Source organism: Nerophis ophidion, linkage group LG24, assembly GCF_033978795.1.
Source record: "Nerophis ophidion isolate RoL-2023_Sa linkage group LG24, RoL_Noph_v1.0, whole genome shotgun sequence".
Lineage (NCBI taxonomy): Eukaryota > Metazoa > Chordata > Actinopteri > Syngnathiformes > Syngnathidae > Nerophis > Nerophis ophidion.
The window spans coordinates 4274481-4287029 of NC_084634.1; the positions used below are offsets into that span (position 1 = coordinate 4274481).

General features: G+C 45.1%; 1 protein-coding gene across 1 annotated transcript in view; it reads right to left on the reverse strand.

Moving 5' to 3' along the window:
• Positions 1-12549, reverse strand: part of capn3a (calpain 3a, (p94)) — a 35469-nt gene that overhangs the window by 19449 nt on the left and 3471 nt on the right. Inside the window, exons 2-9 of the mRNA XM_061885947.1 lie at positions 11468-11537; positions 6418-6536; positions 6215-6348; positions 1607-1775; positions 1456-1539; positions 1292-1386; positions 587-664; positions 229-389 (exon numbers count right to left, since the gene is read on the reverse strand). Coding sequence (XP_061741931.1) covers positions 229-389; positions 587-664; positions 1292-1386; positions 1456-1539; positions 1607-1775; positions 6215-6348; positions 6418-6536; positions 11468-11537 — 910 coding nt within the window. The remainder of the gene's footprint in view (positions 1-228; positions 390-586; positions 665-1291; positions 1387-1455; positions 1540-1606; positions 1776-6214; positions 6349-6417; positions 6537-11467; positions 11538-12549) is intronic.

Below are 12549 nucleotides of genomic sequence, written 5' to 3' on the forward strand. Positions count from 1 at the left end.
TGGTACGTTATGCCTCCATCCACCGTCCACATTAATTACCCAAACATTTTTGTCGTAAGGAAATGAATAATCTAGTCATGCAACAGTCATGTTTATTGCCCACACCTGCCTTACACGGACTACGTCTCACCCGCCACACAGCTGCCCCTGTGGTGGTTTCATTTGAGGCACCATACTCCCTCGGCATTCTTGTGTATTTTCTCAAACTCGTGGCGAGGTGCGACATACCAGGATAGTTCCTGCAACCTCCAGCGGAGCAGCCTCTCACCCAGCGTCCCTCATTCACAGAGACGGTCCACTTGTGAATCTTGTCGTCCTCTAAAGCGTCAGGCGTGAGGTTGCAGATCTCGATCTTGGTGTAGTTCTTTTTGAAGTCCTCGTAGGACATCCTGCAGGGACAAAGTCTGACTCCTGTAGTTTGTCTTTATAGTGTGACTTTGCTACCAAAAAGCTATCACTATCTTGTCGAGGCATAATTGGACAGGACTGACAGATGAACTAGAGATCGACTGCATAGCCCTCCAGATTCAAGGACCTTCCTACTTCGAGAGTAATAGGCAAATGTATCTTGCAATGTCAGCGTTACCAGAACTCTCCGTCCTCAGCACTCTGATGTTGCAACTTCTCCTTCTCTGCACTGGACAACGCAGCCCATTCCTTCGAACTGAAAGAAAACCAGGCAACGTTAAGAATACATAGTCCATCCATCCATCCATCCTAAGCAGGGAAGCCCAGACTTCCCTCTCCCCAGCCACTTTGTCTAGCGCCTCCCGGGGGATCCCGAGGCGTTTCCAGGCCAGCCGGGAGACATAATCTTCCCAACGTGTCCTGGGTCTTCCCTGTGGTCTCTTTCCGGTCGGACATGCCCTAAACACCTCCCTAGGGAGGCGTTAGGGTGGGATCCTGACCAAATCTAGCCCCTCTCAGTGTGGAGAAGCAGCGGCTTTACTTTGAGTTCCCCCCGGATGACAGAGATTCTCACCCTATCTCTAAGGGAGAGCCCACGCCACCCGGTGGAGGAAACTCATTTCGGCCGCTTGTACCCGTGATCTTGTCCTTTCGGGTATTACCCTACTAAGCTCATGACCATAGGTGAGGACGGGAGCGTAGATCGACCGGTAAATTGAGAGCTCAGCTCCTTCTTCACCACAACGGATCGATACAGCGTCTGCATTACTGAAGACATAGTATAAGTCTAAATGTACACTGCAGTTCTTGTTACCCAGAGCCTGGTCCATGTGGGACAAATCACATTTGGGTCACCATGAGGTTTGAATGCAGGGATACTCACTTGTCGCTCCACGGTCCGTTCCACTCCACTTGGCCCCAAGGGTTTCTGAGACGCACCAGACGCACTTTGGTCTCTCGGTGTTGTGAGGGCCGACACTACCGCACAAATTACAACTGAGTATTGATCCTCGTGTGTGTCCATTCGCTCCCATTTGAGTCGCTTACCTCTTCTACCGCCGTCACCGAGTAGGCGTGACCCTTCACCAGGCCCGTAGCAGTCCGAGTCTCGAAGCGAGCGGGGACGAGGGACTGCGAAACACAACAGAATTGCGTCTTTTGGTTGCGTTCCTGAACAGTTTCGGGTTGGGACACTCACGTCGATGGAGCAGCCCATGAGGGATCCTCTTTCCAAGGCCTTCTTCATGATCTTGTAGAGCTCTTTGGGCGCTTCCTTCAGCTCGTAGAACTCGGTGACGCCCCCGGTAAAGTCTTCCATGGCTTCCGTGGTGTTGCCACCCTTCAGGGCCTCGTAAGAGCCATGAAGCCTGGACAAAGGGGCGCATTGGGAGAGCTATGAGCTGTGGTTAGGTTTGGTTGAGATCAGCACAATTGAATCGTCAGAGAAGTGGACATCGAAACAGTGTGGATCTGACTTGGTAGGATATGTACAGCGAGTAGTGGACATAGTGAGTTCAGAAAGCATAAGAACAACATTTGATTATTTACAATCCGGGGGGGGGGTGGGGTGTGGAGGGGGGAGAGTGTTAGACAAGGGTTGTAGTTGCCTGGAGGTGTTTTAGTGCGGTTCTGAAGGACGATAGAGATGCACTTTCTTTTACACCTGTGGCATAGAAGGAGAATGAGTTAAGACCTTTATTAGATCAGAATCTGGGTTTGACGTGGTTTGTGGAGCCCCCCTGGTGTTGGGGTCATGGCGGTCATTTACGTTCTGGAAGTAGTTTGACATGCCCTGCGATGAGGTGGCGACTTGTCCAGGGTGCCTATCGCCCGATTGCAACTGAGATAGGCACCAGCCCCCTCCGCGACCCCAAAGGGAATAAGCGGTAGGGAAGTAGTTTGACATGTACTTCGGTATCAGGGAAGTGTAGCGGATTTTATAGACTAGGCTCAGTGCAAGTTGTCTGACTCTGTCCTCCACCCTGAGCCAGCCCACTTTGGAGAAGTGGGTTGGATTGAGGTGTGATCTGGGGTGGAGGTCTAAAAGTAACCGGACTAGCTTGTTCTGGGATGATTGGAGTCTAGATTTGAGGGCATAGTGAGTTCAGAAAGCATAAGAACAACATTTGATTATTTACAATCCGGGGAGGTGGGGTGTGGAGGGGGGAGAGTGTTAGACAAGGGTTGTAGTTGCCTGGAGGTGTTGTTTTAGTGCGGTTTTGAAGGACGATAGAGATGCACTTTATTTTACACCTGTGGCATAGAAGGAGAATGAGTTAAGACCTTTATTAGATCAGAATCTGGGTTTGACGTGGTTTGTGGAGCCCCCATGGTGTTGGGGTCATGGCGGTCATTTACGTTCTGGAAGTAGTTTGACATGCCCTGTGCTGAGGTGGCGACTTGTCCAGGGTGCCTATTGCCCGATTGCAGCTGAGATAGGCACCAGCGCCCTCCGCGGCCCCAAAGGGAATAAGCGGTAGGAAAGTAGTTTGACATGTACTTCGGTATCAGGGAAGTGTAGCGGATTTTATAGACTAGGCTCAGTGCAAGTTGTTTTACTCTGTCCTCCACCCTGAGCCAGCCCACTTTGGAGAAGTGGGTTGGATTGAGGTGTGATCTGGGGTGGAGGTCTAAAAGTAACCGGACTAGCTTGTTCTGGGATGTTTGGGGTCTAGATTTGAGGGCATAGTGAGTTCAGAAAGCATAAGAACAACATTTGATTATTTACAATCCGGGGAGGTGGGGTGTGGAGGGGGGAGAGTGTTAGTTAAGGGTTGTAGTTGCCTTGAGGTGTTGTTTTAGTGCGGTTCTGAAGGACGATAGAGATGCACTTTCTTTTACACCTGTGGCATAGAAGGAGAATGAGTTAAGACCTTTGTTAGATCAGAATCTGGGTTTGACGTAGTTTGTGGAGCCCCCCTGGTGTTGGGGTCATGGCGGTCATTTACGTTCTGGAAGTAGTTTGACATGCCCCTTCGATGAGGTGGCGACTTGTCCAGGGTGCCTACCGCCCGATTGCAGCTGAGATAGGCACCAGCGCCCTCCGTGACCCCAAAGGGAATAAGCGGTAGGAAATGGATGGATGGAAGTAGTTTGACATGTACTTCGATATCAGGGAAGTGTAGCGGATTTTATAGACTAGGCTCAGTGCAAGTTGTTTTACTCCGTCCTCCACCCTGAGCCAGCCCACTTTGGAGAAGTGGGTTGGATTGAGGTGTGATCTGGGGTGGAGGTCTAAAAGTAACCGGACTAGCTTATTCTGGGATGTTTGGAGTCTAGATTTGAGGGCATAGTGAGTTCAGAAAGCATAAGAACAACATTTGATTATTTACAATCCGGGGAGGTGGGGTGTGGAGGGGGGAGAGTGTTAGACAAGGGTTGTAGTTGCCTGGAGGTGTTTTAGTGCGGTTCTGAAGGACGATAGAGATGCGCTTTATTTTACACCTGTGGCATAGAAGGAGAATGAGTTAAGACCTTTGTTAGATCAGAATCTGGGTTTGACGTGGTTTGTGGAGCCCCCCTGGTGTTGTGGTCATGGGGGTCATTTACGTTCTGGAAGTAGTTTGACATGCCCTGTGCTGAGGTGGCGACTTGTCCAGGGTGCCTACCGCCCGATTGCAGCTGAGATAGGCACCAGCGCCCTCCGCGACCCCAAAGGGAATAAGCGTTAGGAAATGGATGGATGGAAGTAGTTTGACATGTACTTCGATATCAGGGAAGTGTAGCGGATTTTATAGACTAGGCTCAGTGCAAGTTGTTTGAGTCTGTCCTCCACCCTGAGCCAGCCCACTTTGGAGAAGTGGGTTGGAGTGAGGTGTGATCTGGGGTGGAGGTCTAAAAGTAACCGGACTAGCTTGTTCTGGGATGTTTGGAGTCTAGATTTGAGGGCATAGTGAGTTCAGAAAGCATAAGAACAACATTTGATTATTTACAATCCGGGGAGGTGGGGTGTGGAGAGGGGAGAGTGTTAGTTAAGGGTTGTAGTTGCCTTGAGGTGTTGTTTTAGTGCGGTTCTGAAGGACGATAGAGATGCACTTCATTTTACACCTGTGGCATAGAAGGAGAATGAGTTAATACCTTTGTTAGATCAGAATCTGGGTTTGACGTGGTTTGTGGAGCCCCCCTGGTGTTGGGGTCATGGCGGTCATTTACGTTCTGGAAGTAGTTTGACATGCCCTGCGATGAGGTGGCGACTTGTCCAGGGTGCCTACCGCCCGATTGCAGCTGAGGTAGACACCAGCGCCCTCCGCGACCCCAAAGGGAATAAGCGGTAGAAAATGGATGGATGGAAGTTGTTTGACATGTACTTCGGTATCAGGGAAGTGTAGCGGATTTTATAGACTAGGCTCAGTGCAAGTTGTCTGACTCTGTCCTCCACCCTGAGCCAGCCCACTTTGGAGAAGTGGGTTGGATTGAGGTGTGATCTGGGGTGGAGGTCTAAAAGTAACCGGACTAGCTTGTTCTGGGATGTTTGGAGTCTAGATTCGAGGGCATAGTGAGTTCAGAAAGCATAAGAACAACATTTGATTATTTACAATCCGGGGAGGTGGGGTGTGGAGGGGGGAGAGTGTTAGACAAGGGTTGTAGTTGCCTGGAGGTGTTGTTTTAGTGCGGTTTTGAAGGATGATAGAGATGCACTTCATTTTGCACCTGTGGTATAGAAGGAGAATGAGTTAAGACCTTTGTTAGATCAGAATCTGGGTTTGACGTGGTTTGTGGAGGCCCCCTGGTGTTGTGGTCATGGCGGTCATTTACGTTCTGGAAGTAGTTTGATATGCCCTGCTGATGAGGTGGCGACTTGTCCAGGGTGCCTACCGCCCGATTGCAGCTGAGATAGGCACCAGCGCCCTCCGCGACCCCAAAGGGAATAAGCGGTAGGAAAGTAGTTTGACATGTACTTCGGTATCAGGGAAGTGTAGCGGATTTTATAGACTAGGCTCAGTGCAAGTTGTTTGAGTCTGTCCTCCACCCTGAGCCAGCCCACTTTGGAGAAGTGGGTTGGATTGAGGTGTGATCTGGGGTGGAGGTCTAAAAGTAACCGGACTAGCTTGTTCTGGGATGTTTGGAGTCTAGATTTGTGGGGTTTGGAGGTGCTGGGGTACCAGGAGGCGCAAACGTAATCGAAAAAGGGTCGAAGGAGAGTTTCCGCTGGAATCTTCATGGTGCTTTTGTGGACCAGAGTGGAGATTCGTTCGTTGGTTGACCTTTTTGATTACCTTGGTTGCCATTTTATCACAGGAAACATGAGCCTCTGGAATGGAGGCGACCTCAGCTTTCCTGGTGATAACAATGTCACCCACTTTTATAGTGAAGTCACTGACTTTCTTTAGGTTGATTCGGGACCCAAATAGGACGGATTCCGTTTTACATAAGTGCATGGAAAGTTTATTGTCAACCAGCCTGGTGCAAATACTACGGAGTTCAGCACTGAGGATTTTCCCTAACCCTAACCCTAACCCTTTTCCACCTGTGACTTGTCCTTGCCGGATACCAGACGGGGGCGACAAGGGCCACAACCACATCTTCGATGTGCAGCCCTTTGAGACACTTGTGATTAAGGGCTATATAAATAAAGTTTGATTGACTGATTGATTGAGTTTAATGTCGGACCGTGACTTTAACTCCAGTGGCAAAGTTCCCTTTTCGTTGGGCTCAGTTCTGCACTTCAATAGACTATTTTTATTGTACGGCCAATGACTGTAGAAAACAGGAAACGAAGGTTCTTGCGCATACACCGGTTCCACGCCGGAGTCCGTTCGACGTACTCCAAGTTGGGAAACGGAGGCTTTCGAATATGCCGACTCACTTGGCGTAGGCCTTCTCCAGCAGGGCACTCCAGAACTCGTTCCTCTCCGCCGACTTGGTGAAAACCAGCTGGTTGTTGAAGGTCGGGATACGGTCGTCGATGACCACGTCCACCCAGTCGCCATAGCGCCAGAACTGGAGGGAGAACATGAACGTGATGAAGGTGCATGAAAGGAGAGGAGATGAGTACTTAGTCCCACCGACCTGGAAGTGGAAGATTCCGGCGTAGTCCTGTGAGAAGCTCTGCTCAGGAGGAACTACTCTGTAGAGGAGCTTCTCATTGAGGGTTAGGCAGGCGATGGCGGCCAGCAGCCAGCAGTCACCTGTACGCAAGGGCTAACGTGTTAGCTTGTTTGGCACAGGTGGACTTCTGGTTGCCGAATCTAAAGTCGTCCTTTCGGGCGAACTTCTCACTTGGTTGTCCACACCCCATTTCAAAGTGTCCAACCCCACTTTTGTGCCTTTGCTGCCCTCAACAATGAGAAGTGCTGCTGGCCGGATTCCCTTCCAAACGAGTAAGCACAAAGCGGGGAGGCCTCGGTCTGCCGAGGGGCCACATGGAGGGCCGGGAATGCTGCTCTGTTTGCCAAAAATATTCCTAAATATCCTGACCGGGTATTACTTCATACTACCATTCAAACACCCCGCCAACAAGGAGTGTTTGTCGGAAAACGCAACACATGGTGGGAGCCGGTGCTTAAAACATACTTGCCAACCTTGAGACCTCCGATTTCCGGAGGTGGGGGGTTGTGTTGGGGCGGCAGGGGCGTTGTTGGGGCGTGGTTGGGGCCGTGGTTAAGAGGGGAGGAGTATATTTACAACTAGAATTTACCAAGTCAAGTATTTCATATATTTATATATATAAGAAATACTTGACTGTCAGTGAATTTTAGCTATATATGTATATATTTATTTTATTATATTTATATATGCAAAACGTACAGTAGATGGCAGTATTGTCCTGTTTAAGAGTGTCACAACATTGCTGTTTACGGCAGACAAACTGCTTTTTGGTAAACGGAAACATGACTGCTGTTGTTGTGTGTTGTTACCGCCCCGGGAGGACGTTAATGAGACTGCCCAACAATAAACCCACATAAGAAACCAAGAACTGGCCCTCGATAATGCTACAGTTATAACGTCCTTGGGCAGGCACGCTGTTTATATTGTGGGAAAGCGGACGTGAAAACAGGCTGTCGACACGTCACTCAGGTCCGCAAGGAGCTGGAGGGGGCGTGGCCTCCAGCTCCGCCTGAATTTCGGGAGAAAATTTGTCCCGGGAGGTTTTCGGGATAGGCACTGAATTTCGGGTGTCTCCTGGAAAATCCGGTAAGGTTGGCAAGTATGGCTTAAAAATTAAAATTGAATATATTTTCCCTAAAAAAATACCAAAATACTAAATTTGCCACTTAACAACAAACAAAATGCTACCTCAAAAACGGCTCACTCGTGCCTACAAGATGCTTTATCATGCCTTAAAAAACATTTGACAAACATGGTACACAACTATCGTAACTCCCGAACTATAAGCCGCTACTTTTTTTTCCAACAGTTTGTACTCTGCGGCTTGTAAAACGGTGCGGTTAATTTTCGTTTTTTAATGCTCTTAATCACCATACTCTTTTGTGTTCCGTAGTTTTCATTAAACCCAAGCGGCGGACTGAAATGGTGTGTGATCCCAGCAGGGACAAGACGTTGATACAACGTTGATTATACGTACATCTCCTTTAAAACTGACTTGGGAACAAGGTTGCGAAATAGTTGTTTGTAAATTGAGACAACGTTGATGTCTAACGTTGGTTCCATGTTGTCGGTTGGGAAACGACCAAATTTCAATGTCAGAACCCAACATTGATTAAACGTCGTCAAAAAGCATGTTGTTTCAACGTTGTATTTGTGTTGTCGAATATTGGTTGGGAAATGACCAAAATTCAATGCTAAATCAACGTTAGAACTGTTGCGTTTTGACCGGATGTTCCTCACTCAAGTTCTTTTGATGACACATGAGCTGATTTTAAATGAATCCCAGACAGAATAGGTATTTTGACATTTTATTCCAAAGCTTTGGGGAGACCAATCTATGAACAACACATTTCAATCGCCCAAGTTGATCGGAAAACACTCCGGATGTCCTGTCTTTTTCAATCTCCCACTTTTTTGTTTTTGTCCAGTTCAAATTTTACAACGTGCCTTGACTTCGAATCTGTGAACGCCCAAAATGTTCCGTCGACTACTTAGCTCGTTAGCTTCCCTTGTGTGTGTCGGGAAAAACGGGAATTTTTCAAGTTCTTTAAACCAACTAGTTGTTTTTTTTGGTCCTGACTAAGAGGAATGTTTTGATGGTGGAACGGTTGAAGTGGGTTGAAAAATGTGGGAGGAGTCATCGCACTAAAAAAGGTTGGGAGTGAGGTTAGAAATAAACAGGAGTTCCTGGAAATTTGTTGAACGTGGAACAATGGTGGTTGATGGTTTGAATGGTTTGAAAAATGTGGGAATTTGGGAGCTTTAAAAAATGTTTTTCAATGGGAATTTCAGAAAAAGCGGGAATTTTTTGGGAAAATGCTAAAACAATTGAATGTTTTAAATGAGTTGGTTGGTGTTGGAATTTTTCAAAACAGTCAAAATGTTGAAGGAGTAACATTTTTGATTGAGAAATGGTACTACGTAATTCCTGGAATTCTGGGAGAACCGGGAATTTTTCCAGTTCGAAAAACTACTTTTTTTTTTTTTTTTTTGGTCCTGATTAAGAAGAATGTTTTGATGCTGAACCAGTTGAGAAGGAGTGAAAAATGTGGGAGGAGTCATCGCCAGAAAAAAGGGTGAATTTGAAGAAAGGGTATCGAACTGGAAAAATTCCCGGTTTTCCCGAAATTCCAGGAATTCCGTAGTACCATTTTGTCAATTAAAAATGTTACTCCTTTCACATTTCCTGACTGTTTTGAAAAATTTTAACGCCAACCAAGTCATTTAAAACATTCAAATGTTTTAGCATTTTTCCACAAAATTCCCGCTTTTCCCGAAATTCCCATTAATTTTTTATTTATTTAAATCTCCACAACTCATAGTCCGGAAAAAACGGGTACAATTTTTAAGTTTGTAAGTTTTACAATATAACTAAAACAATTCATACTTACTAAACGTGTGACGTCTGTAGGAGGGTTTTCATGCATGTTTGTTACGTAATGAAGCTAGCGATGTTAGCATTAGCTAATTCATTTGCAAGCGTCTGCGTTAGTACTATTAGCATTTTTTTGTGTGTTTCAGTTTTACCAATTCCTCAGTGAATTTTCCAATACGTCACCGTGGAGTTATGGAGTCCGTTTAGCTGATTGGAGAGCTATCTGGCGCAGCTCGTGAGTCCATGACCATGACTCCTGTTTTGTTTGATCAGGCGTTTTACTGCCCTGTTGTTTGGAAACAATTAAGGTATTTAAATAAACATTTATACAATATTTTTGTGTAAATAACTAATTTGGCTACGTATATATCTACGGATTATTTTCCGGTGCGGCTAATGTAAATGAAAAAAAAAGTTTCCTTAAAATTTAGTGGGTGCAATCTATAGTCTGGAAAAAACGGGTACAATTTTTAAGTTTATAAGTTTTACAATATAACTAAAACGATTCATACTTACTAAACCGTCCCGTGTGTGATGTCTGTAGGAGTGTTTTCATGCATGTTTGTTACGTAATGAAGCTAGCGACATTAGCATTAGCTAATATGCTAATACGTTGACAATCGTCTGCGTTAGTACTATTAGCATTATTTTTGTGTTGTTTCAGTTTCACCAATTCCTCTGTAAATTCACCAAAACGTCACCGTGGAGTTATGGAGTCTGTTTAGCTGATTGGGGAGCTAGCATGCGCATCTAGTGGGTCCACGACCATTGCTTCTGTTTTGTTTGATCAACAGTTTTACTGCCCTGTTGTTTGGAAACAATTAAGATATGTAAATAAATATTTACACAATATTTTCGTGTAAATAACTAATTTGGCTACGTAAATATCTGGGGCTTATTTTCCGGTGCGGCTAATATAAAATAAAAAAAATCTTTCCTTAAAATTTAGTGGGTGCGATCAATAGTCCGGAAAATACGGGTGAAATTTTTAAGTTTGTAAGTTTTACAATATAACTAAAACACTTCATACTTACTAAACAGTCCCGTGTGTGATGTCTGTAGGTGTGTTTTCATGCATGTTTGTTACGTAATGAAGCTAGCGACATTAGCATTAGCTAATATGCTAACACGTCTTTTGAAATTGCATTCTTTTTGTGTTGTTTCAGTTTCACCAATTCCTCAGTGAATTCACCGAAACGTCACCGTGGAGTTATGGAGTCCGTTTAGCTGATTGGGGAGCCAGCTTGCGCAGCTAGTGGGTCCACGACCATGGCTTCTGTTTTGTTTGATCAGCCGTTTTACTGCCCTGATGTTAGGAAACAATTAAGGTATCATTTCATAATTTACACGTATTATATCTGCGGCTTATAATAATAATAATAATAATAATAGATTTAATTTGTGAAACAAAACCACTTTACGTTGAACAAACAACCTCAAAGTGCCACAGTGTAAAAACAAAAAATAGTAATGATAATAATATTAATAAAAAGATAATAAAATGTAAAACTACAAACTAGAACCAGCATGCATGTCTATATAAAAGTTTTTTTTTTTTTTTTAAAGATGAGTTTTTAAGCCTTTTTTAAAAGCATTCACAGTCTGAGGTGCCCTCAGGTGGTCAGGGAGAGCATTCCGGCTAATATATGGAAACATTTTTAGTGGGTGAGCTTTATATCCCGGAGTGCTCTATAGTGCGGAAAATACGGGTTTATGTGCCGCCCAAAAACGTCCCGCGTCTTTACTTTCCAAACGTTCCAATTTGCCACAGAAACACTATATTCGCATCAACAACACACGGGGGAAAAAAATCCTCCCAAACGACATGGCGCACATGCTAGCTCAAAAAAAATGCTAAAACAGTTGACAAACAAGGCACCCACACTCCACTGTAGTATATGCAAATGTTATTTTGTTACGGGGGGAGTGGCCTGCGGGCCTGCAGCGAAGAGACATGGTGGAGCTGGAGCCAGAGCGAAAGAGAAAACAATATCGTAACCCTGAAATGGGTGTCTGAAGAACTACCAGGAGGGCAACCTCCACAATCTTGTTTTTTCCACAAATGTGCTGGACTAGAAAATGAGAAAGTCTTTTCAAGTACGGTAACCACAAGCATAATAAGTTGGTGTCACTCACCAAGATCTCCCTGGCAGATGTCGGTGCGACTCGCCCCGCCCACGATGAACTGAGGGTTCTCACTAATTTCCTGCACAAAGCAAAACAAGATTGTTGTGTCGTTGTTGTTGTTGTTCTTTGCCTCCAGTTTGCAGTCTTGACCTTGGGCACTAATACACCCCCATACCATCACACATGCTGGCTTTTCAACTTTGTGCCTATAACAATCCGGATGGTTATTTTCCTCTTTGTTCCAGAGGACACCACGTCCACATTTTTGAAATGTGGACTCGTCAGACCACAGAACACTTTTCCACTTTGCATCAGTCCATCTTAGAGAATCTTAGGCCCAGCCAAGCCGGCGGCGTTTCTGGGTGTTGTTGATAAATGGGTTTGGCTTTGCATAGTAGAGTTTTAACTTGCACTTACAGATGTAGCGACCAACTGTAGTTACTGACAGTGGTTTTCTGAAGTGTTCCTGAGCCCATGTGGTGATATTCTTTACACATTGATGTCGGTTTTTGATGCAATACCGCCTGAGGGATCAAAGGTCCGTAATATCATCGCTTACATGCAGTGATTTCTCCAGATTCTCTGAACCTTTTGAAGATTTTACGGACCGTAGATGGTAAAATCCCTAAATTCTTTGCAATAGCTTGTTGAGAAATGTTGTTCTAAAACTGTTTGACAATTTGCTTACAAATTGGTGACCCTCACCCCATCCTTGTTTGTGAATTACTTAGCATTTCATGGAAGCTGCTTTTATCTTTTATACCCAATCATGGCACCCACCTGTTCCCAATTAGCCTGCACACCTGTGGGATGTTCCAAATAAGCGTTTGATGAGCATTCCTCAACTTTATCAGTATTTATTACCACCTTTCCCAACTTCTTTGTCAAGTGTTGCTGGTATCAAATTCTAAAGTTAATGATTATTTGCACCAAAAAAAATGTTTATGAGTTTGAACATCAAATATGTTGTCTTTGTAGCATATTCAACTGAATATGGCTTGAAAAGGATTTGTAAATCATTGTATTCTGTTTATATTTACATCTAACACAATTTCCCAACTCATATGGAAACGGGGTTTTGTATTCACATG